Consider the following 27,182-nt stretch of genomic DNA (forward strand, 5'->3'; position numbering starts at 1 on the left):
ATCAAAATCTTAGCAAATTATTTTGTGGCTATTGACAAACTAATTCTAAAGTTTACATGGAGAGGCAAGATCCAGAATAGCCAACACAATATTAATGAACAATGTTGGAGGGCTAACACTACCCAACTTCAAGGCTTACTATAAAGCTACAGTAATCAAGCAGTGCAACACTCGTGAAAGAAGAGACAAATAGAGCAATGGAACAGCAATGGAAGCAGAAAGAGACTCACATAAGTAACCCACAAGTGATCTCTGTCAAAGAAGCAAAGGCAATACAATGGAACAAAACAGTCTTTTCAACAAATGATGCTGGAGCAACTGGACATCCGCATGCAAAAAATGAAAAATAAGGCAAAGACTGTATACCCTTCACAAAAGTTACTTCAAAATGGATCACGGACCTAAATGAAAAATGCAAAACTACAAAATTTCCTAGAAGATAACTAACATAGGAGAAAATGTAAAAGTCCCTGGATATGCTGATGACTTCTTAGATAAAACACCAAAGGCACAATCCATGAAAGAAACTGATAGCTGGATTCATTAAAATTAAAAATTTCTGCTCTGTGAAAGACAATGTTAAGAGAACAAGAAGACAAGCCAGGCTGGGAGAAAATATTTACAAAAGACACATATGGTAAAGAACTGTTATCCAAAATATACAAAGAATTCTACAACTCAACAATAACAAACCACCCGATTGAAAAATAGGCCAAAGAACGTAATAGACACCTCAGCAAAGAAGATATATAGATGGCAGATAAGCATATGAGAAGATGCTCCATATTATATATCATCAGGGAAATACAAACTAAAATGAGATACCACTGTACACATATTAAAATGGCTAAAATCAGGATCAATGCTGGTGAAGATGTGGAGTAACACGAACCCTTATTCACTGCTGGTGGGAATGTAAAATGGTACAGCCGCTTCAGTGACAGTTTCGTGGTTTCTTATAAAACTAAATATACTCTTACCGCCAATCATGCTCCTTGGTATTGACCTAAAGGAGCTGAAAACATATGTCTACCCAAAAACCTGCACGTGGGTGTTTATAGCAGTTTTATTCACAATTGCCAAAACTTGGGAGCAACCACGATGTCCTTTCCAGGTGAATACACAAATAAACTACAGAAAATGGAATATTATTCAGCACTAAAAAGAAATAAGCTATCAAGCCATGAAATGATATGAAGGAAACTTAAATGCATATTACTAAGTGAAAGACGCCAATCTGAGAAGGCTATATACTGTATGGTTTCAGTTATATGACATTGTGGAAAAGGCAAAACTATGGAGAGAATAAAAAGATGAGAGACTAAAATGCTACCATAGTGATGGATACATGTCATTATACATTTGTCCAAACTCACAAAATGTGCAACACCAAGAGTGAACCATAATGTAAACTATGGACTTTGGGTGGTTATGATGTGTCAGTGTAAGTTCATCAGTTGTAACAAATGGGCCTCCCTATTGAGGAATGTTGACAATGGGGAGGCTATCCATGTGTGGGGACAGGTTTATATGGGAAATCTCTGTACCTTTCCCTCAATTTTGCTCTAAAAACTTAAATTAAAAAAAATCACGTACGTACCACAGCACCTGAACTAGTCGATACCCTGTTCTGAAAGGATTCTGCTTATCATGCACTTAGGTGTGATGATGACAATGTTAAAATGCAATTCAGGCTTCTAAACATTTACTCTCAAGTTTTATTCTTACCTTGTCATGGATTACTTACAAACAGTTCAAGGACCACACTTTGAGCAGCATTATGCTAAAGAATGTTTAAACTCAGACTTAAAAGAGGAATAAGAATGTGTAAATATCTAGAAACAAAGAGTACGTGGCCCTTTGAGAAACAGAAAAATCCAATATGGCTAAAGCATGAAAGGTAAATATAAGGGTGATAAGATATGACACTGGAAAAGCAAGCAGGAGACCTGAAAGCAAGATATGACACTGGAAAAGCAAGCAGGAGACCTGAAAGCTCTTTTATGAAGAATTTCAACTAATGGTCTCCAAATTTATTCATTACATACACATTGGTATGTATATTTATCTACTATCTTTATAATCGATTTACAATATCATTATGTTTGGTTATATATTACATATTCATATATACTTTATTATACAAACATGTAAATCAAATAATATGATTTATAATGTGATATTGTTAAAATATTATCTGTATCACTAAAAATATAACATAAAGGGGTGAAAAGATTTTAAATGTACATCTTTTTTCTTTTGGCTGCGTTGGGTCTTTGTTGCTGTGCGCAGGCTTTCTCTAGTTGCAGTGAACGGGAGCTACTCTTCGTTGCGGTGCGCGGGCTTCTCACTGCAGTGGCTTCTCTTGTTGTGGAGCACAGGCTCTAGGCGGGCAGGCTTCAGTAGTTGTGGTGCACAGGCTCAGTAGTTGTGGCTTGTGGGCTCTAAAGGGCAGGCTCAGTAGCTGTGGAGCATGGGCTTAGTTGCTCCATGGCATGTGGGATCTTCCCAGACCAGGGATGAAACCCGTGTTCCCTGCATTGGCAGGTGGATTCTTAACCACTGTACCACCAGGGAAGTCCCTAAATATACATTTTAATTATTTATGATACAAATTTTTTTGTTTTCACAAAAATTGACTATAGTATTTTTTTTTTTTTTTTTTTTTGGGTACGCGGGCCTCTCACTCTTGTGGCCTCTTCCGTTACAGAGCACAGGCTCCGGATGTGCAGGCTCAGCGGCCATGGCTCACGGGCCCAGCCGCTCCGCGGCATGTGGGATCTTCCCAGACCGGGGCAAGAACCCGTGTCTCCTGAATCGGCAGGCGGACTCTCAACCACTGCGCCACCAGGGAAGCCCGACTATAGTATTTTTGTTTTTTTTTTTTGTTTTTTTTTTTTTTGTTTTTTTGCGGTATGTGGGCTTCTCACCGCTGTGGCCCCTCCCGTCACGGAGCACAGTCTCCGGACACGCAGGCTCAGCGGCCATGGCCCATGGGCCCAGCCGCTCCTCGGCATGTGGGATCCTCCCGGACCGGGGCACGAACCCGTGTTCCCTGCATCGGCAGGCGGACTCCCAACCACTGCGCCGCCAGGGAAGCCCCCGACTATAGTATTTTTAATGAAAGTATAATTTGAATATGCTTCACTTCTGAGGAACTTATTTTAACTCTTTGTGATATATAGAGATTTGAAGGTGTAGTTCTATGCATATTTGATTTTTAATGTCTGTAACAGCAGAAAGAGATGTCTCACAGGAAGAATTTAAAGTTTTTTAAATTTTCACTTAAAACTCCAAAGCAAGCATCAAAATTTTTTTCTAATTTATAAGAACAGATCTGATTTTGTGTATCTTGCCAACTGAACACCACATGGTCACCTTTGCGTTTATATACTTATTTTTATATTCTCCTTAAATTCCCCCCGACCTATCCATTTTGTATTAGTTAAACAACATAATAATTCATAAATCCATCTAACCATTCAAATTACACTATTGTGCAACATTTAGAAAGTGAACAAAGCACACTTTCCTCAGGATACCTCAAATACTAAATAATCATCTGATACATAGAACAAGGGAATAAATAACAAGTACATAGTGCTAGCTATTAAGTATACAGTGGGCCCTACGAATCTGTGGGTTCCACATCCACAGACTGAACCAACCCACATTGAAAATATTCAGGGGGGAAAAATGCTAGAAATTTCCAAAAAGCCAAACATATTTATATAGCACTCACACTGTATTAGGTACTATAAGCATTCTAGAGATAATTTAAGTATACAAGAAGATGTGCATAGATTATATACAAATACACCATTTTATACAAGAGACTTGAGCATCCACAAATTTTGGTATCCTCAGGGTCCTGGACCCAATCCCCGCTCTGTGAATATCAAGGGATGACTGTAAATGTCTTACTGTCTTTTAGATTAAAAGGTAAATACAAACAGAAGATCTAATATTTCCCTCCTGCATCCTAACATTATCTTGTGCATCACCCTGCCTTGGAGACCAGTTTAGACTCATTTAAAGGTAACAGGAAGTCATTAAAGCAGGGAAAGTGACAGAATCATTTTAATAAAATGCACTGGAAATGAGCAAAACTGAAGGCAGCGACACCAGTTTGAAGGGTATTGTAATCATCTATGTAAGAGATGATGGTGTCCCTGGACTTCCCTGGTGGTGCACTGGTTAAGAATCCACCTGCCAATGCAGGGAACAAGGGTTCGATCCTTGGTCTGGGAATATCCCACATGCCGCAGAGCAACTAAGCCCGTGCACCACAACTACTGAAGCCACACACCTAGAGCCTGTGCTATGCAACAATAGAAGCCACCACAGTGAGAAGCCCGGGCACCACAACGAAGAGTAGCCCCTGCTCACCACAAATAGAAAAAGTCCACACGCAGCAACAAAAAACCTAACGTAGCCAAAAATTAATTAATTATATAAATAAATATATATATATATTATATTTATATATTATTTATTTATTTATTTTAAAAAAGAGATGATGGTGTCCTAGATTGGTGGGTTGGCACTGGAGCTACAATGACTGAATTTAAGTTAGGTTGTGAAGAAAGGGGAGGGGAGGGGAGGGGAGGGGAGGGGAGGGGAGGAGAGGAGAGGAAAGGAGAGGAAAGGAGAGGAAAGGAAAGGAAGAAAGGAGGGAGGGAGGGAGGGAGGAAGGGAGGAAGGAAGGAAGGAAGGAAGGAAGGAAGGAAGGAAGGAAGAAGGAAGGGTCAAAAGCAATGTCCAGATTTCTGACTTGAGCAAGAATGTATTTTGATACCAACTACTGAAATCCACTAGGTTTCACAAGTTTACTTTTGAACATGCTGAGTTTAAGATGCTTCTAAGATATCTAAAAGTAGACATTTGAAAGTTGTTGGTTATACAGATATAGAGCTAATGATTTAAAATCATCAACGTAGGTATATACAGTAACCAAAGTCACCAGAGTGAAAGAAATTTCTAGAACAAATACACAGAACAAAAAGAGAATAGTCTAAGACAAAGAGCTGAGTAACATCAACACGTAAAGAGTAAGTACAGGAAAGGAAGAACTACAAATAAAAACTGGGAAATACTGGCAAAGTGGCAGGAAGAAAATCAAGAGGGTAAGGTATCACCAAAGCCATTATCTATCATGTTATAAAAGAGCATTAGAATCATTTTAAAGGACCTCTTTTCACTTAAAAAGAAGTCCACTTATCTGCATCAACCACAGATTATTCAAGTAGAAACCACAACGCTGACAACTACAAACGAAAACCTAAAAATGTGGATATCCCTTAATATGTTTGTTTGCTTGATGTACAAGCTTAAAACAGCCTTTCAAAAAGTTTAACCTATTAACAATTTTAAAAATCCTTCCTATTAGGCCTGTCAATACACAAGTGATAATATCATACAAACTCAAAACAAGGAATAATTATTACTGAAAAACATAATCAGTGATTTATCCCCATTAGGTATTAGGTTTGTAAAGAACACTGTCATAATTGTGAATAACTGTGGTAACTGATCTTATTACCAAATTTAGCTCTGTTTATTTTAAAAACAGGGGCTTCCCTGGTGGCGCAGTGGTTGAGAGTCCGCCTGCCGATGCAGGGCACACGGGTTCGTGCCCCGGTCCGGGAAGATCCCACATGCCACGGAGAGGCTGGGCCCGTGAGCCATGGCCACTGAGCCTGCGCGTCCGGAGCCTGTGCTCCGCAACGGAAGAGGCCACAACAGTGAGAGGCCCGCATACCGCAAAAAAATAAAAAATAATAAATAAAAACAGAAATGTTTTTAACCTATTTTTGAGGGCTGGATATGTACAGCGCAAAATACCCAGAATAAAAGACTGTTTTATTAACTCCAAAAAGATTGTAACGTTCTATTCAGGAATGTTAACACAAATCTCTAACCAATACAATTCCAAAAAGAATCCCCCTCTGCCCTTAGCTACAAAGTATTAACCATAATGTGCAGAAAAGGAAAAAGAATAAACAGTATCATCAAAGATAAATACCACCATTTACCGAAATTTTCCCCTCTGGGAATTTTCATATTTTCTGTGGAAAGACTAGAAGGTGTTGTGTTGGGGGATAAAACTATCACGAGAACAAGATTGGCAGCATTATGAGATTACAGCTAAAGGAATTTTCCACTAAAATAGATATTTTAAACCTTAGCAATTAGAAGAAATACAAGACCCATGAGTAAAATCCTAGTTTTAGAATGGATACCAAATATTTAGAAGTATTAGGTAAGTCGGGGAATTACTAAATAACCAAGAAGTACATGACTGGTCTCCATATTTTTAATGTTTCACTACCTTATTCAATTCCACCACCACTGTCCCAAACAGTCCCTCACTCTGGGTAGGTCTTCTCTCTCTTCTCCCTTTAAACACACACACACACACACACACACACACACACACACACACACACACACACACACACAGCAACAACTAAAGATCAAAATCATCTCTCAGACTCTTTATTAAAATTGTGATACATATTCACTGTGGGAAACAGATAACATGAATCAATATCTCCAGTAACTCCACCAACCCAGAGATAACGGCTGTTATATTCTACAATATATTAGTAGTTCATAACCTTTTTGTATTGCAGATCTCTTTGAAAATCTGATGAAAAATATAGCTCTTCTCCCAGATAACCATGATATTCTTTTATATAGAATTTTAGCAGCTCATCAATAGAGTTCAAGTTAAGAACACATATATATTATGATAGATGTTGTTTTATATCATACTCTTCGTAATATGCTTTCCCTCTCTCCATTTAACATAAATAGGTAATAATTTTCCTATAATTATTAATTCCTATAATTAACGGTTTTCTAAAGAATCAGTTTAATGCCTGTATTGTAACTTTATATTAATATGCTATAGCTTATAACCTATCTCACTGTTAGAAATTTAAGTTTCTCCAGTTAGGGGCTATCATACTTGTTCATTTCTGGTGTGTTAAGTATAATGAATTATCCTAAAGAAATCACTATAAACTTAACCAAGTAAACATTCCACTAAGAAAATTACACATTGGGGGAAAAAAAAAAACCCAAAAATACATAACCACTGATCCATCCTTCTTAAACCTTGAGTTTCAGAAATTTCAAGACTCCCCCCTCCAAATAATTATCCAAAGTTATTTAAACATGTTTTAAAAAGGAGTTCAGTGAATATGTTAAGAGACGTTCTAGGTAAACAGGAGTTGATTCAATAAAATAGAGCTCAACTACAGTGACTGCTTAACAAACTCAATGCTTAAAAAGTACATCCTTGATATTTGTAAGAAAAAAATTAATATTTAATCCATAATTTACAAGAGCACACAAACTAGTCTTGTGGGTGGCTTGTACCCTCTAATGACTTTTTCAGTTTGTCTAGTCGTATATATATCATAAGTTATTTGGTTTGCTGAAAATATTTTTTCTAACATATAATGCCAAATTTCTATCCTTTAGCCCATTCCTCCTTTTTTCACCCCCATTAATCAGCAGACACCCTTCTCCAAATAACATACATTCTCCAGTCTTTGCTACAACTTGCTGACAGATTAATGAAAGTAATGAACTGTTGATATACAATGTAACAAATTCCTCTAGATAAGGAATTGATAATTTCAGATCTAGATTTTGTGCTTGTTTTTATTTGGTGTGTGTTCAACTACGAGTTGCTATGAGTCCATGAATAATGACTAGAAACTTAAAAAAAAAATTGTTGTTGTTTGTTTTATAACAGTATTAAACATGGCTAAACCTTTGAGAGGTAAAAAGTAACAAACCATGTGCTTTAGGCTATGAAAATAAAAGAAGTAACAAGTATATGAACAGGTCACAAGTAAAATAATGGTCTAAAAAATGGGTGGGATGGGGAAGGGAGGGAGATCCAAGAGGGAGGGGATATATGTATACATATAGCTAACTAACTTCACTGTACAGCAGAAACTTATACAACATTGTAAAGCAATTATACTCCAATAAAAAAAGCTTAAAAATAAAAACATACATCATGTGAAATCAATTTTCTACCTAATTTAACACAATATGTAAATAAAGCTTTTGATGAGGATTTGTAAATTATTCCCCTAATGATTCTACCTAAAGAATGCAAATCTGAAAAGTGCCAATTATAATTTAAGGTTTATAATTTAATAAGGATTAAATATGTATGAATGATACAGCAAACTTGGTAAGTTACTGAAGTTTATTTCTATTCCCCAAACCAAAAACTGATGATAAAAACTCTTTTGGTTTGAAAATGTGGCCTGGAAATAGGCCAAATCAAAGCTATTTGATTGGCAATGCTTGCTAGCAAAAGAAAAAAGAGTCTTTCCAGTTTAAACTATTCATGTTAAGTAAAAATTACCAAGCACAAGTTTCATTATATCTACATCAAAATTACTCAGAAATGAAAATAAAAGCAGCAGCAGTGGCAAACATATCAGACCTACTTAGTCAATTGTTGATTACCTTGGCCTTCTTATCTCTTTTAAAAGGTAAACACTGGGACTTCCCTGGTGCCACAGTGGTTAAGAATCCACCTGCCAATGCAGGGGACACGGGTTCGAGCCTGGGCCTAGGAAGATCCCACACGCCATGGAGCAGCTAAGCCCTTGCGCCACAACTACTGAAGCCCACGCACCTAGAGCCCACACTTTGCAACAAGAGAAGCCACCGCAATGAGAAGCCCACACACTGAAACGAAGACCCAACATGGCCAAAAATAAATAAATTTATTTATTTTTAAAAAAGTTAAACATTGAGTTTTATCTATATAATAACTTAGTATTAAAATTAGAGCTCTTCTTAATCAATGTTTTATTTTAGATGAATTATAATAACCACAACTTTTAACCAAATATTTTAAACTTTAACGTAAAAGTAGGGCAAGACAGAGGTTTTATATGTATAAATCTAGGTAGCCTGTCTTGTGCAAGCATGCGAGTTCTGGAGTCAGGTTGCCCGAGTTAAAATCCAGACTCTTCTGTTCACTAGCTTCGTAAGCACAGTGAAATGATTCTACCTCTTTATCCCACTTCACTCACCTATAAAATAAGAGTAAATATTATACCTACAGTACCTACCTTACAAGATAACTTTGGGAATTGAATGAGATCTCTACGTAAAGCTTCTTGGACATTATAAGCACTTGATAAGATTTACCATTATTTCATTAATTATTAGCACAAGCATGAGCACACCTTCTGCAACCTTCATGGCTTCAACAGGGAAAGAAGCTAATATCTCAGTCATCTCCGTTAAACAACTTATACTTAATTGTGATTTTCCTCCTATACACATGTGTACACACACTCAAACACATTTTCTGATAAAAGCATTACTCCTTGTGTATAGCTGGTGCTATGGACTTGCTAGGGTCTGAATGTTTGTGTCCCCCCAAAAATTCTGTTGAAATCCTAACGTCCAATGTAAGGGTAATAGGAGGTGAGGCTTTGGGAGGTGCCTAGGTCACAAAGGTGGAGTCCTCATGAATGGAGTTAGTGCTCTTATAAAAGAAATCCCACAGAGCTCTCTAGCCCCTTCCACCATGTGAGGACACAGTGAGAAGCTGTTAGTCTGCAACTGGCAAGAGGGCTTTCACCAACCAGAACCTGACCCTGCTGGCTCTCTGATCTCTGACTTCCACGCTCCAGAATTGTGAGAAATAAATTTCTGTTGTCTGTGATATTTTGTTATAGTGGCCTGAATGAACTAAGATCAGAATGAATTGGATACTCCCAAAATTCATATGCTGAAAGCACTAACCCCGATGTGATGGTATATTTGGAAGCAGGGCATTTGGGAGGTAACTAGATTTAGATGAGGTCATGAGGGTGGGGCCCTCATGATGGGATTAGTGCCTTTATCAAAAGAGACACCAGGGAAGCCACCCCTTCTCTCTCCACCATTTGAGGACAAAGTAAGAAGGCAGCTCTCTGCAAGTCAGGAAGAGAAGCCTCATCAGAACCAGACCATGCTGACACTGTGATCTTGGACTTTACAGCCTCCAGAACTGTAAGAAAATAAATTTCTGCTCTAGCCATCCTGTCTATAGTATTTTGTTATGGTATCCCAAAGCTGACTAATACAGATGGTATATCTGTATTTTCAGTGTTTAAATACACAAGGGAAAATGACACAGTTTTTCTTTTGCTAAGTTCATCAAACCCTTACAAATTCATGGTGTTTGCAGTATTCAAAGACTGCAGAGTATGTCAGAATAAGTCATGGTCAGAAAGACATTACACTCCTGCCTACGATGTAATTTCTTTTTAAGAGCACAATATTAAGGTTTCTTATTTTTCAAACAGCTGTTTGAAACAGTTCTAGTTAGTTAAGCCATGGTCAGGAAGACATTACACTTATGTCTACAATATGTTGTTAGTCATAACTTAAGGATTCTTACCTTTTGTATCTGCCTGAAACTGTTCTAGATGGCTCCTGTAAAGTAAAAATAAAAAATGACATATCAGTTTGGGTATGTGTATAAGCACACAATTCCGTATTCCATAAAACTACTGACAGAGAATACTGGAACAATTACCATTGTTTTTTTTAATAATTATTTTATAGATTTATTTATTTTTACTTATTTATCTTTGGCTGCATTGGGTCTTCGTTGCTGCTCGCGGGCTTCCTCTAGTTGCAGCAAGTGGGGGCTACTCTTTGTTGTGGTGTGCGGGCTTCTCATTGCGGTGGCTTCTCTTGTTGTGGAGCACGGGCTCTAGGCGCACGGGCTTAAATAGTTGTGGTATGCAGGCTCAGTAGTTGTGGCTCGCAGGCTCTATAGCGCAGGCTCAATAGCTGTGGCGCACAGGCTTAGGTGCTCTGCGGCATGTGGGATCTTCCCAGACCAGGGCTCAAACCCATGTCCCCCTCATTAGCAGGAGGATTCTTAACCACTGCGCCATCAGGGAAGTCCCTTTAAAACTATTTTTGAAACCACAGGAACTAGATTTAAATGTTTAATCACTGGTTATTTAGATAAAGCAGAAAGAAATACTAAGGTTATGTGTATGCACTCAAAGTACATTTTATTGAATGTAGATAATAATGATTCCATACGGAACTTTTCTCCTTAAGTTTCACAAACAGTACTCCAACTAACATTTTATCAAGGTTTTCTTTCATAAAAGTCCCTAATCTTATTTTATATGAACTAAAACTTAAGGCACAGACCTTGAATGATATCTGTCTAAATATGCATTAGAAAAAATGCTAATAATGCCTTAAGTTCCAAAACATAACATCTCTCTCACTTTGGTTATAAATGAAATATTTCAAAACATGACATCAGCTTGATTATCCAGACTATCTCTTGCTGCAATGAAATAGGCAAAATTGCTAAATAAGAATAGCCCTTGTTGCATTTACTGATTTGTGGGTAACTGATATATTGATTGTAATGGTAGAAACAACCTGGCAATAAATAATATTTCTGAGGCTTAAAGTAGGCATTTTCCCCTAACATGATAAAACTTAAGACTAATACACATTTAGAGTAGAATTTTAATAAATACAGAAAGGTGAAATGGAGGATGTTGGAGGATGTTTTCAGCAACACTACACTATCGTGGCATTATACTAATGTTATACTTTGACCCAACTATAAATGACTTAAAGTCAGTTATCAGGTAAGTTTCCATTTATGTATACTAATAAGTTGTATAATATCTGTTTTCTACGTTTCTCACAGCTTTTTTTTTTTTAAACAACTAGTGACTTAAAACATATGTCAACTTTTACGGTATTTTCTCTACAGCTAGTTTGGTGCAACTGATCAAATGACAACTTGGACATACTTGATCAAATTATTCCATGCTCATGTCCAAGATGTATAAACAATAAGATTTAAGCCTATTTCTGTATAACTAATATTCAAGAGCTAAGATTCTAAAGCAGACCAACAACTCTTAAGCTTATTGTTTATTGGTTAGATGTGAATATGGTTTTTATTAGACAACACTTAAGCTTACTGTTTATTGGTCAGATTTGAATACAGTATTATTAGATTATACATTTTGTAACTAAATGTTATTTCACAGTGACTCTACTAATCAAATTCTATTGCTTAGGGACTTCCCTGGTGGTGCAGTGGTTGGGAATCTGCCTGCCAATGCAGGGGACACAGGTTCAAACCCTGGTCCAGGAAGATCCCACATGCCGCAGAGCAACTAAGGCTGTGTGTCACAACTACTGAGCCTGCACTCTACAGCCTGCGAGCCACAACTACTGAGCCTGCGTACCACAACTACTGAAGCCCGCACACCTAGAGCCCGTGCTCCACAACAAGAGAAGCCACCGCAATGAGAAGGCCGCACACCACAACTAAGAGTAGTCCCTGCTCACCACAACTAGAGAAAGCCTATGTGCAGCAACAGAGACTCAATGCAGCCAAATATAAATAAATAAATAATAAATTTATATATATATATAAAAAATTCCATTGCTTAACAATGGAATGTTCCCCAAATTGGATAGACAATATTAGCAGAGATTGGGAGGGGTGGTAGCCTGCTTCTCATGTGTATTCAAGACTCACATTTACAGATGGAATTTAACTATTCCCTGCCAAAAAGAGGAAACTGAAATGATTGATAGAAAAAAAAAAACATCAGCCCTTATAGTGCAGTAAAAGAGTCCCTTATAACTTTAAGGAGGAAAATTCTTGTTGTTTCTATACATTAATACAAAATTCTACACAAATATAAACCTTAGATTTGTTAACTAGAAGCCTCTATATTTCTGTGACCACAAAGATTTCCAAGCAAAGAGTGATAACGTCATAATTACTATAACTGTGAAAGTTGAAAATTCCATTCTAAGTGTGTGGGGGGAGAAGAAATACCTTCAGTATCACTGAAATTGCTTGTAAAAAATATGACTGCTAAGACTATATTGGTCTTAAAAGTTTCAAAGACTATGTAATTAGACCTTCCAATAACCCTAAAGTTTATTATACAACTGATTTAAAATATACTTTTCCTGAAATAATCTTTCTTGTAATGGGTGGTTTATATTACAAAAGGGAGGGGGAAAGGCCTATGTAGAGCTTAGAAAATGTTGGCAAAGCACGAACTGTTTTATGTGAGTTTAAATAAAACATTCTGCTTCATTCAAGTTTAGAATGGTCAATAAGGAAATTCCACGAACATTGTCTTTACAGGTGCAGTGGCAGATCAGCACTTGTAAAGTAAAAACGAATATAAAAGCATATGTGAAATAAGATCAGACAAATACAGGCCCAGTAGAATATAGTAAAATAATACTGAAGTTATTCAAATAAACTTGAATAACTTCAGTATAGCCCTTGGTAAACTATGGCATACCATGGTAACTGGCCCTCAGGACTAACTTTAAAATACCTATACTGGTATATATAATATACTAAGATACAATGTTGAAGATGAATGCACAACAGAATATCTGTAATGTACAATTGAGAAAAATAACTTTAAAAATGAGAATAAAATAAGGACATTATCAAATTAACAAAGATTTTAAAAGGAAAAACTAAATAATAACCAATATTTGTAACTATAAATGAAGTATAACCTTTAAAAACTGTGAATCACTATATTGTATACCTGTAACTTGTATAGTATTGTATAGCAACTGTACTTCAATTAAAAAAAAAGGAAAAGCTCATTATTCCCCTCCTTTCCTGAACGCCTTAGTCCTAAAGCCATTAGGTGGGGCAGAGCAAGGTGGGGAGGAAACAAGGTGGCCCCAACCAGGGTATCAGAATACCGGAACACTCCATGAAGAAGAGCTGCTTGGCAAAAAGAATCAGAGTCCAAGAAAACTGAGGCCAGCATCCATACAGCAGGGGGACTTAGCCTGGCATGAGAAATCAGAGCCTGAGCAGAATGAGGAGGGGTCTACAAAGCATGAAAGGGAAGTTAGGTTATCAGGCCTGAGGCAAGGTCAGAAAGGGAGTCCCAGGAAGGGATACTGAGAGCCCCAAGCATGGTGTGATGGTCATCCATTCATGAGGGGGGCCCAAAATGGGGATTTAGAGCCCCAGAAGGGTAAAGAAGATGTTCCCTCAAAAAAGGCAGCCTGGGGCTTCCCTGGTGGCACAGTGGTTGAGAGTCCGCCTGCCGGTGCAGGGGACACGGGTTCGTGCCCCAGTCTGGGAGGATCCCACATGCTGCGGAGCGGTGGGCCCGTGAGCCATGGCCGCTGGGCCTGTGCGTCTGGAGCCTGTGCTCCGCAACGGGAGGGGCCACAGCAGTGAGAGGCCCGCGTACCGCAAAAAAAAAAAAAAAAAAAGGCAGTCTGGCATGGAGAATTCACAGCCCTTGCAAGGTGTGGAGAGCATCTCTGTAGGGCATGACCAGGGCTGACGTGCCAGAGCCCAAATAGGATGAAGAGAGTGTCCACAGAGTGGCAGCCTGGCCTGGAGGTGTCAAAACCCAATCAGGTGATAAGGGGTCCCCATGACGGAGTAATCCAGCATGAGGTCTCAGTCTGAGCGGGAACAGAGGAAGACCCTAAGGAAGAGCAGCCTGTCACAGGATGGAGAAGCTAAGCAGGGTAAGGACAGAATCCATAGAGGGGGTGAACTGGTGTGAGGAGTCACAACTCAAGCAGGGTAAAGAGGGCAACCTGCAGCTTCACAAGGGATGCCCAAGCCTGAAGAAACTGAGGAGAGTGTTCATGCACAAGGTAAAGCCAACGTATGATGTCAGAACCCACTCGCGGTACGGAGGGCATACGTGTGGGGAAGGAGTGGCAATGGGAAATAGGTTACATATAGGGGAATTGACTAAATAAGAAAACACATTAAGAATAACGGGAAACAGGTTCCTCAGTGTCACAAAAGGGAGTTACAAATACTAGATTTAAGTCTTGTGATATTAGATTAGAATTGGCCATATTGGTATAAATTAGTTTCAGTATCTACATAGATAGATGTAGTTACCTAGGTAGGTAGGCAGGCAGCAGACAAACAGATATGTATACGTATGCATGTACATAGAGACACACACAGTAGGTCTGTACATAGAGAGGGACTACAAATGGTGACATCTCAATAACATGAACATAACTACAGCCCAGATCTTGGCTTCACAATATCATTTACCAGTAAAAGGAATCAGGGCTCCTTAGAGAAATAGCTGCTAGCTTCCAAGACTGGAGTAAGAAGCTAAAGATGAGTCTGCATTATCTTATTATGCCAGAAAACAAAGAAGTATTCCAAGAATGATGGAGATGTAGCAAAGGATACAAAAGGTTAAAGGGGCTCTCACTGGCCAAATTTGGGATAAAGTGACTATTAAAATAAATAATGATGTGCTGTGGTAGGCAGAATAATGACCCTCAAAAGATGTTCACATTCTAATCTCTGTAACCTTCAAATATATTAGGCTACATGGCAAAGGGAAATTAAGGTTGCTAAATCAACGCCACTAAACAGGGAGATTATACTGGGTTATCTGATGGGCCCAATGTAATCACAAGGGTCACTGAAAGTGGAAGAAAGAGGCAGAAGAAGGTCAGAGGGAGATATGGCAAAGAATAAAGGTCACAATGCTGACTTTGAAGGAGGAAGAGGGACAAGGAATACAGGTAGCCGCTAGGAGCTGGAAAAGGCAAGGAAACTGATTCTCCCCTACAGCCTCCAGAAAGGAATGCAGCCCTGATTTTAGCCTTTGATTTCAGTCCATGATTTTATTAGTCCAGTGAGACTTCCAACTTACAGAAGTGTAAGTTGATAATTTTGTGTCATTTTAAGATACCAAATTTGTGGTAATTTGTTATAGCAGCAATAGAAAACTAATACTGATGGTAAGTAAAACCCATCAGATAAAATAGGTAATAGTGAGTTGATACAGATATACAGATATAAATAGATGATAGATAAATGGGCAGAGATAAATAGAAAGTTTGATGGAGATTAAGGTATCTACATGGTTCAAAGCACTTATCCACAAAATACTTATTAAGAAGGGGCAGTGAAGCCTGGCAAATACCACCTTCATCACACGACCAAAGTGATCATCATCAGCAATGGAACAAACTAAAATCATGTGTCACCTGATAGGATACACAATGAGAAAAACATAGCACCAATTTTGTGATATTCCTGACAAAGACATATAACCTGAATCTAATTATAAGTAAATATTAGATAACCCAAACTGAAGGTCACATCACAAAATAAATGACCTATAATCTTAAAAAGTGTTAAGATTAAGAAAGTTAAGGAAAGACTGTATCAGATTGAAGAAGAGATATAGTGACTAAATAGAACATGTGATTCTGAATTAGACCCTCTTGCTATAATTTAAGACATGACTGGGACAACTGGCAAAACTTGATGATGGCTGAATATGTTAGATGGTAAAAGAATGTGTCAATTTTAATTTCCTATTTTTAAGAGGTGCGTTGTGGTTATGTAGGAGATCTTGTTTGTAGAAAACACACAGTGTAGTATTGGGGGTAATAGGGCATCAAGTTAGCAACTTACTCTCAAACATTTTAAGGGAAAAAAATTCTCTGTACAGTACTTGCAACTTTTCAGTAAACTTGAGATTGTTTTAAAAGGCAAATCAATAAATAATCAAAGAAAGGAGAAAAATAAAACTCATAAATGTCCTCTCACAAAATGCCATTATTTACATAAACTGATAAACTTTTCTTCATAAGTAATTTAGGCAATATGTATCAGAAATTTTTAAAATCTTTAAAATGCATTATGGGGAATTCCCTGGCGGTCCAGTGGTTAGGACTCTGTGCTTTCACTGCAGGGGGCACAGGTTCGATCCCTGGGGGAACTAAGATCCCTCAAGCTGCAAGATGCAGCCAAAAAATAAATAAATAAAACATTTAAAAATGCTTTATGGCTTTTGGCCCAATAAGTTCATCTCTGGTAATCTGGCCAAAGAAAATAATTCAAAACACAAAAAGCTTATTTAATCTCCACAGATGTTAATTCCAGTATGACTTATAATAGTAAAAACGTTTAACCACTGAGGATTTGTATTAATGGGAAATTTGTGTCACCTATTACACACATTAAAAAAGAAAATTCTATGCTACTGAAAATAATACACAAAGAGTTTTGAATAACATGAAAAAAAATGTTCATGCTATAACACCTACAAAGAGAATTTTGGCAATACCATCAAAATTACAAATGCACATTCCTTTTCACCCAGAAATTCTAGTGCTAGGGTTTTATCCTACTGATTTACACACACATATGCAAAAGAACATATATTAAAAGGTTTTCACCACCACATTGTTTGTAAAAGCAAAAAATTATATATAACCTAAATGACCATCAACAGAAATTAGTTAGAAAAATTATGATACATATACAAAACAGAATATTCTGTGTTTACAAAAAAATAATAGGGAAGCTCTTTATGTACTCCACAATATTAAATGAAACGAACAGGATGCAAAACAGTGTGCTAAAAATTAGTGAATACATATATAGACATATATATACACACATATAGACATAAATTTGTTTATGGACTACCTCAAGAAGGATCTAGAAGGATGTGCAAGAAAAGAAAGCACTAGTTGCCTCCAAAGAAGGTAACCAGGTAGCTGAGGAAGACTTTTTACCTACACCTTCTTATGCTTTTTCCATTTTTTAGCATGTGATTGTATGCTTCTTTTAAAATTAGTTAAGCCTAAAGTTTAAAATTTAATAAACAGTTCATAAAATACATAAGGAGACCAAACTAGGTAATTTCCCGTCTTTTACATTTTCATTTTTTTCAAATTTTCTAATTGATCATGTATTATTTAATCAGAGAATTAATATATTACTTTAAAAACTGGCATATTATCTAGGGAAAAAACATGGTTAAAAATGTGTAAAATCATAGCTAAAAATATAAGAAAAAAATATAAAGTCTCATTTTTTATTACCACTACTCCATATTATTTGAAAAATGCCAAACAGAAACTTAAAACACTCTAACCTTTCACAGAGCTTACTGTTATGCCAAATTCATGTTCCCATTTCATTCTTCATTTAAAAAAATTTGTTTAACTGATTCACATACATAATGCTAAGAAACAAAATCTCTCTGTCCTATTCAAGAAAAGCCTTAAAACAACCAATGATGCCAATATTTTCTCTCTCTTTTTGTTGTTTTTGATGTTGGAGTTATAAATAAAATCTATATCTTATCTGAGTAATAGAATATGTGAGTTTAGGTAGTAACTCAGAGAGAGGTCAACTATGTAGACAGAAAAGTTCCTGTACCCATTCCAACTTCAATGTGGCAATTTGGGATCCACTGGAGAGTTTTTGCCTCACTTTCATCCTAAGCACATAGCCTGGAATATACATACTTAAAACCAAGATCATCAGTGAGTTACATCCTAATTGCTAATGAAACAAACAAATAAACAAAAATGAGAGAAATGAAGGGCAGACCTAGGAAGAGACTAGAAAAGCTACAGGAAAGAAGATAAACTGGATAAGGCAGAAAGCTCCTCAGAGAGCCCGGATCAGAAGAGACTGCTACATATCTGGGTATAAACTTGGAAATAAACTAAACACTAGGCTCCTCAGCTTTGACTGGGTAAGGAACAGAAAGAAATCAGCCCTCTTTCCAAAAGCTGCTGCCTGATGTTAAGTGACATGACCAAGAACTAAAACCAGTTCTAGACTCAATCAAAATGCTATATTGTCTCTATCCCAATAAATTAAGCCTATTTCTTCTCCTGGAATAGGCACAGATTTAATTTCAACTTTGCTGTAATACACAAAAACAAAGGATACAAAGATACTTTAGATTATGAACAGTCACAGAGGTGCTGAGAGAAGCACTGCTGCTTAGCTTACACTATGTTATAATAGGGTATTCTAGCAGTAGCAACTGCAGTACAGGGGCACAGACAAACCCACATTACCATTCTTTGCATCAATGTATCTGCCTCAAAGAGCAGAGGAAAAAGAAGTTTTGCGTTCACATCCAAACCATTTCAAAATATTTTGCCTCTCTCTGCCAAATGCCTTCTATCATAACCTTGCAAATTAATAGACAAGTTTACATTTCATTTTTTTCATCAGTAAAACAGGGAGATATGTGTACTGCTCAGAAACTCCTTTTAGAGTAGTATCATAATAAAATGCACTTAAAAAGTCAAAGCTGGAACTCTGAAAAGACAACACAGTAGCTTACAATCTCAAAATGTCATCAAATTAATTTAAGATTAGATTTATCAAGATAATTCCCAAAGTACAGTTTATATGGAATGATTCTGAAGAGTGATTTGCTTTAAACTCAGGCACCCCAATGCCAACAACTCCCAATTTTCTGTGCTACAAGAAGCCAAGATAACAGCTAATTGGAAACTGACTTAAATTTTGTTTTAAAAAGTATTTTATAATTACACAGAAATATGGGTGTTTCTGGCAATTCACAATACTACATGTTGTGTTTTATTATTATGTTGAAACATTTGGCTTGGTAGACACTTGTTATTCAACTCTTTATTTGCTACATAATTCTAATGCAGATATCAGCCTGGAACAGTACTCTCCACTCACTTAAAACTCACTAATCCTTACTTTTTTAAGAGCAAAAGGGTAATTATTTTTCCTGCTTATTTTTACAACAGATACTGTTTAAACCTGCTTAGTCAGTAAATATTCACTGATCAGGAACTAAGGACCAAATACTGCTTACGTCAAAAAGTATTTAGATATAAGGAAAATCACTGGTTAAATCCATTTAAAGTACTTAAATGGAGTTGATGCAACCAAAATGAAACAGGAAAAATTATTAACAGTAACTTAAAAATTGTTAAAATAGCTAGTGACATTCTAGAATTTTTAAATACTCACTTGTAACAGATAGGAACTTCCTGGATCTAATAAGCTTACAGCCTCATTTTGCATCGTGTTCTGTTGTGTAATTGCATCTTCTCGTTTCCGCTCTTTCTGCCCAGCTTCATCATCTTCATATTCATCTAAGCACTGAAAGAAAGAATAGTTTCCATTTTACTTCTATATAATATTAATAAAATGTTTTGATAGTACATGAAGATACATTTGATAGCATTAAGAAATACTAAGCATTCAGAAACTACACAATAAAAGTGTTCCTTTCAACAACTGGTACATTTAATTCCTATAAACTAAATTATCTGCTTAAAATCCAAACCTCCACATTCACACCCTTGTCAACATCTTTCTAGGCTCTAGGCTCTAACTACCAGTGACAAGGTTTGCTTAAAGGTAGGGTTCACTCTTTCTTCATCATTCAATCTTCAAGTAAATGGACTACCTTAAAGCACTTTTTGGAAGGTAACAAAAGACACACCACACAGACATGGAATGTAGAGTCTAACGGGAAGGGGTGTGTGTCTGTGTGTACATGTGCAGATAACTTAATAATAAAAGCCACTGAAGGTAGGGGTGTGTGTGTGTGTGTGTGTGTGTGTGTGTGTATGTGTGTGTGTGTGTACGTGCGCACATAACTTAATGTTAAAGGCCATTTTCTACCTTAGTAGCCTGTAAGTATCTTCACCTAGGGAGTAAGTCTTCTACAAACACTCTGTAGAAGAATTTACAATTTAAAAAATGCGTTTAATTTGGAATTGCAGATATTAAAAAAAGAAGAATCTCAGATGATGGGAAGAACATATGGAAAAGCTTACATGAAAGGGTGCTGTTTAAAAAACCGAATCACCACCTGTGTTATCTACCCAGACTTTTTACATTAATAAAAAAAAACAAAACCAACAACCCATAAACAGAAACTAAACTCTATCCATTACACCCACTGTGAAATAGGTCATCTGTTCCTTGTAACTGAACACATTCTTAACCAATATACTGCCTGTGTGTGTTTTGTAAGAGACAAAAAATAAATAATATCTCTGCAGGCACTTTGTAAACACTAAGACACTGACCAAAGCACAGAATAGCAGGAAAGACAACAGTATTTACAAATTGTGCAAAGAGAAAAGAAAGGCTGAAGCCACTGTGCAAACCAAGAAGGATCCCTGGAGCATCTGAAATAGGAGAACACAGAAAATAAGCAGCACATTCAAAGACACAAGGTCCATAGCGGGGGGTATGGAAGAAAGCATCTGTTTGACATGGAGTCTTAAATCAGGATGATGTGGAGGGAAAGCTGGGGGACAGAATGGAAGGGATGAATTAAAGAAACAAGTAGGCTGAGATTCCAGAGAATGTTTAGGGTCTCTCCTGTAATGCAACTAACTATGTGTACAGGTGTCACCTGGCCCTCTTCTCACCCTGTGGGAACTGGGGCTTAGGTAACTGGTACAAGAAAAATGATAACACTGTGGCTACTGCTATTGCTGTGAGGAACAAACTGTTCTTGACTCCCAGGAGACTAGTGTCTTCTGCCAGGATCCATGAAACCAGAGCAGGCTAACTCGTTAGCTTGTAAGCAGGGTAAGATCTCAGATCCTTCAAAGTCCTTGACAGAGGTGAGTATTGGAAAGGCATATGCTCTGATCACAAAGAAATACAGATAATAAATAGCCTAAGAAGTCTAGACTTTTCATTACGTAACACTGAAACATGTTACAGTGCTACAATTCCCTGGAATATAAGTAAAACATGATCAAAACTGATTTGGGGAAAGGAACCTGTATACAGCAATTCAGAGTTCTGATTAACAGGGACCAAAAGTGGAGACTAAACAACATAGTAGGCAATGGGATCCTATGAAAAATGATATATCTGGGAATTCCCTGGCAGTCCAGTGGTTAGGACTCAGCACTTTCGCTGCCGGGGCCTGGGTTTGATCCTTGGTCGGGGAACTAAGATCCCTCAAGCCTCTCAGCATGCCCCCCCCCCCAAAAAAAAGATGTATCTTAGGTGGAAACAGAATCAATAAAAGGAATCTAGTAAAGGGTACCAAAGTTTAAGAAATTAGTCCTGATTAGAAAACGAATCTCTCTTAGGACTTTTAAAAAGACTTTCTCAAACCAATAGACAGCATCATGTTTTATGCCAAAATATCAACAAAATTTAAATGCAAAGCCAGACTTAAGACACTGATGTCCACTATCAACAGGGTGGTTACCATCACTCTGGAAGTACTATTTGGTAAAACTAGGGAAGAAGAATAAGAGATTTCAGCATCAGAAAGGCAAATTTTCATCATTTCAAATGATACAAATTTGTCAGAAATATTTTAGAATTACTACAGTTCCTTAAGATGGTTTTTCATTAAGCACACAGAAATAAATAGCTTCTCAGAGTAACATCAATAGCTAGTTAGATTATATAATTTTAAGAGTAACCATAAAAATAAACTAAAAAAACTTTATGAAAAAACTATAAAACTTTACTGAGTGGTATAAATTAAGATCTCTTCTTAAGAAAAAAAACTAATACTGAAGGTGTCAATATCTGTAAATCAATTCATAAGTTGAATTTATTTGGAAAGTAAGGGTGGATCATCTGGATGCATAATTACATAAGACACCCAGAAAAATTACTTCTTAAAGAGAGTTATGACAGAACACTCACTCTAACTAACATTAAAATGTATAAAACCACAACACCGAAAACTATGTGATAAAGATACTAGAACGGAAAAGAGAGTGGAGTACAGAAATTCTTCAATACATAGTACTGAGACAAGAGTCAGCAAGACTCTAAGACCTAGAAAGAATAAAAAGTGGTCTCATCTAGCCTTCTACTCTGTGAAAGCAATCATTCTCTGGTACCTGGGCTGTAAAAATCCCTGACCGTAGGATCAAATGTCAGTAGCATGAATTCTTAAATCACAGAGTAATATAGACTCACCAGCATTAAAAGAAAGCAGAAAAAATAAACTTCAGTAAATGTTTGCTAAATGAACCAAGATGAGACAAATTAGGGAAATGGACTGTTGCATACCAAGTTAAAATTCTGAATGTTCTTTTTCTTGGCAACACTCTTACACCCACTGACCTGGGAACCTATTTATCACACATACTATCTCTGTGGAGAGTGTGTACATCTTACTTTCCAGGAAGCTTTTAGAATAGGAATTACTTGATGAATCACAATTTCCCTCCAAAGTTCTTCTAGAAACCAGTATAGTTCTTTTAGCAACAAGCATCTTACAAATTCCTTAAACTATCTTACTTAACGGGGGATAACTACACCTGGAGGAACCATTTGGTAGAAATGGTGAGAAATAAGAAAAGACTGAAAGCAAAAAGGAACTGAGTTAATTGACAAAGGTGGGTAAAGACATCTCCTATTCTACTTCTTGTAAAGATTAATAATTTTCTAAGCACAGAAGCTGGCTGGTATCCTCAAGGGAGAGAGAGAGTTGGTCTTTAAATAAGTACTAGCAAAAATAAAACCAAAAAGAACCCTAAATATTTTTTAAAGCTTCTATGAATTATAAGCTTTTTATCTGGGAGGGGAAAAGATGAGAAGAAAATAGCTACTGATTTTATAGTATACTTACAACAGTAATGTGGGACTGAATCTCCTACCTCTCTTCTCAGCTCTCATTTATAGATAAATGTAATAAACATGTAAAAGTTATTCTCTCCTTTCACACAGATTAGAGAGGAAGTTGCATGGGAACTGAGTTAACAATTATTTGAAACAAACCAAAAAGTCAGATTTTATGAAATGATAATAATAAGCATCACTAATTCTCATCAAGCTCTTTGCTCTTCCCAAAGGTACATTTAGAGTGTTAATATTTTAGCAAATAAAACCTCAGAACAAAAAAGGAAATGTATGATTTTCATTGCTAATAACAAAGTATCAACACTGGAAAAAAAAAAGAAGCTACTTTGAATAATTTTTTATAACATGTAAGATTATTGCTCAGATCTGACAAAGTAACCAAATAAAAAGAAAATGGATTTTTTGTTAAGTCCTATTAGTTAGGATTCAAAAAACTGTACTTCATAGGAGCACAACAGAAAGTTCAGAAATAGATCTAAATAGACAAATTGTGTTTACAATAAAGTAGAAACTCTTACTGGTGGGAAAGAATGGGCTTTTTTTAAAACACATGGTTTGGGGATAACTGGATAACTATGTATTTTTTAATGTGAAATTGGATTTATTCCACATACTAGGATAAATTCCAGTACATCATTAAAAATGAGCAAGGGCTTCCCTGGTGGCGCAGTGGTTGAGAATCCGCCTGATGATGCAGGGGACACAGGTTCGTGCCTGGTCCGGGAAGATCTCACATGCCGCGGAGCGGCTGGGCCCCTGAGCCCAGCGGCCATGCTGGGCCTGTGCGTCCGGAGCCTGTGCTCCTCAACAGGAGAGTCCGCAACAGTGAGAGGCCCGCGTACCACAAAAAAAAAAAAAAAAAAAACAAAAAAAAAACAAAGAGCAAAAATTTGAAAACTCTGCTGAAGAAAATATAGGGGTGACAAATAAATACATGAAAAAAAGGCTCAATATCAGTACTTATTAGGGAAATGCAAATGAAAACCACAATGGGCTATCACTACATACCTACTGGAATAATAAAATTAAATATCGACTAAAATTAAAGTGTTAATGAGGATTTGAAACAACCGAATGTCTCCTATATTGCTGGTAGGAACTAACAGTGGCGTAGTCATACAGGGAAACGCTTGGCAGTTTCTTATAAATTTAAATATATGCTTACCATATGACCCAACAATTCTACTCCTAGTTAGTTACGAAGAGAAATGAAAACATATTCACTCAAACCTTACACAAAAACTTGAACAAAAAAAAAATAAGGGCTTCCCTGGTGGTGCAGTGGTTGAGAGTCCGCCTGCCGATGCAGGGGACACGGGTTCGTGCCCCGGTCTGGGAAGATCCCACCTGCCACGGAGCGGCTGGGCCTGTGAGCCACGGCCACTGAGCCTGCGCGTACAGAGCCTGTGCTCCGCAACGGGAGAGGCCACAGCAGTGAGAGGCCCGCGTACCGCAAAAAAGAAATAAAATAAAAAATAAAATAAAATAAAAATCAGTTTTCATAATAGCCAAAAACTGGAAATAGTCCAAATGCACATCAACTGGTGAACAGATAACCAAGAGTAGTACAGCCATGCAACAGAATATACTCAGTAACAAAAGAATTATGCTAAGACACCAGGAAATGAAGACTATATGCTGTGTGATTCAATTTCTGTAAAATTCTAGAGAAAGCAAAGTCATAGTAACAGAAAGCAGATCAGTGGTTGTCAGAAGCTGTGCCTGAGGGGAGCGGGCTGACTAGAAAGGGGCAGAATGAATGACGGAAGTGTTCTACATCCTGATTCTCATGGTGGTTTGCCCAGTTGTGCATATTTGTCAAAATTCATCAAATCACACTCTTAAGACAGTAGCATATTATTATATGTAAAAGACACCTTAATAAATATGACTTAACAAAGAAAGAAATATCGTGGAGGTACTGAACAAATAAAATGAGTTTAAAAAAAAACTGAACCTAAATCTGATTAAGACTCTAGATCCAACTACCAACTAAAGGAAATAGAGGGAATAGAACAGTATATTAGACAACACCAGGGAGATGCAATCATGAAAATCCAGATTGTGGGGATATAGAAGACCACAGAGCAAACAGTCATCTGGGGCTACATAAGGTTTGTTGCTTTAAAAAAAAAAAAACACTTTAAAAACCATTCTCAGCTCTCCATCATATAGAAATAAGCCTCTGCTGATCCCTGTTATAACTATAAAATACAAATGGCCAGTTCTTACAACTAATAAATTGTAAGAAAGGGAGAGAGAGGGAAAAGGAGAAGAGAGCCACAAATTTGAAACTCAAAGGACATATGAATGAATATCAATATATTGACCTCATTTGCATCCTTACTCAAAGAAACTATTTTTTTTTTCAAAGAAACTATTTTTAAAATAATCATTTAAGAGACAGTTCGAACAATGATGAAATCTGAAATTAAGTCTAAGGAGTTTCATGAGATTAAGGAACTATATTTAAGGTTTGACAGTGATATTGTTCTTTTGTTTTAAAAAGATTCCTTATATTTTAGAGACATGCTGAAATCTTTAAGAATAAAATAATAAGTCATCTGAGATTTGCTTGAAAATAACATAGGGATAGAATGGGTAGTGCGTGGTGGTATAGGTAAGACAAAACTGGTCAGGAGTTGATCACTGTTGAAGCTGAAGGATGTGGACATGGCGGACTTCACTGCACCATTCTCATGACTTTTATATTTGACCAAAATTCTCACAATAAAGTTCTAAAAGTAGCAATAAAATTTGACTGTGCACTGACTAAGTAACTAGAACTAGGTAAGTATCTTTCCTATGAAGCATAACATTTCTGCCTCTAGAGAACAAAATGGTGGAATATTATTTGAAAACTGTTTTCAAAGAAATGGAAATGTTTGCAATTTAATGTAGACTGGGGAAAAATACTATGATGAATGATAAAAAGAAAAATATACATTATCTCTAGATTTTCTTTTTTTAAATTTATAACTGTCTATAAGTTATATTTTAGATTAAAAAATATAAGAACTCAGATTTTGGAATCAGAGAGACCTAGATTCAAATCCCACGTTGGTGAATTAAAATAGTAATAGCATCTACTAGTAACTGAATATTTTCTAGGTGTGTAGAGAGCACTGTTAAGCTCTAATATCTAGTATTTCAAATACAGGTAATTTTCACAAAAACCTTAGGAGGTGGGTACTACTTTATATAAGAGGGATGTGAGGATTGGAATTAAGTAACAGGACACAAAGTTGTTGAGGGGTACCGTCAGAACTCCAACCCAAGCAGCCTAACTACAAACCTCAACCTCAATTTTCCAACTACCAGTTGTAACCTATTCATCTGTCACGAAATCCATTTAGTGCTCTGCAACCCAGAGTTTATTTGAAGAAAAAGAAAAGGAACAGAACAGAAAACATCAGTGAGCACTTTTCTGTGAAACTTTGGTTTCACGTTATCTCGTGAGGGTCCTGGATCACTTTGCAGAACACAGAATTATTGGAAGTTACAGGAAAAAAAAGAGTGGTTATGAGTTGACTATTGTTGTAGCTGGATGACAGTTATATAAGGGGGGTTCATTTACTCTGTATTAGCTCTGTGTATGTTACCTTTTTTTCCCCCCATTTTTAAAGGGACTTTTAGGTTCTACCAGGTCTCACTTCCATGTTTATTTCAGTCACTGACAGCAGACCAAACTTCCCCAGGTCTCACCCATTCACTTGTA

At 36.8% G+C, this 27,182-nt stretch overlaps 1 protein-coding gene across 1 annotated transcript in view; it reads right to left on the minus strand.

Annotated features, from left to right (window-relative positions):
- PAWR (pro-apoptotic WT1 regulator) overlaps window positions 1-27,182 on the minus strand; it is a 105,801-nt gene that overhangs the window by 14,880 nt on the left and 63,739 nt on the right. The window contains exons 3-4 of the mRNA XM_027107089.1: window positions 19,853-19,984; window positions 10,436-10,470 (exon numbers count right to left, since the gene is read on the minus strand). Coding sequence (XP_026962890.1) covers window positions 10,436-10,470; window positions 19,853-19,984 — 167 coding nt within the window. The remainder of the gene's footprint in view (window positions 1-10,435; window positions 10,471-19,852; window positions 19,985-27,182) is intronic.

This window comes from Aethalodelphis obliquidens, unplaced genomic scaffold, assembly GCF_003676395.1.
Source record: "Aethalodelphis obliquidens isolate GAN/ISIS:26980383/991018 unplaced genomic scaffold, ASM367639v1 scaffold8, whole genome shotgun sequence".
NCBI lineage: Eukaryota > Metazoa > Chordata > Mammalia > Artiodactyla > Delphinidae > Aethalodelphis > Aethalodelphis obliquidens.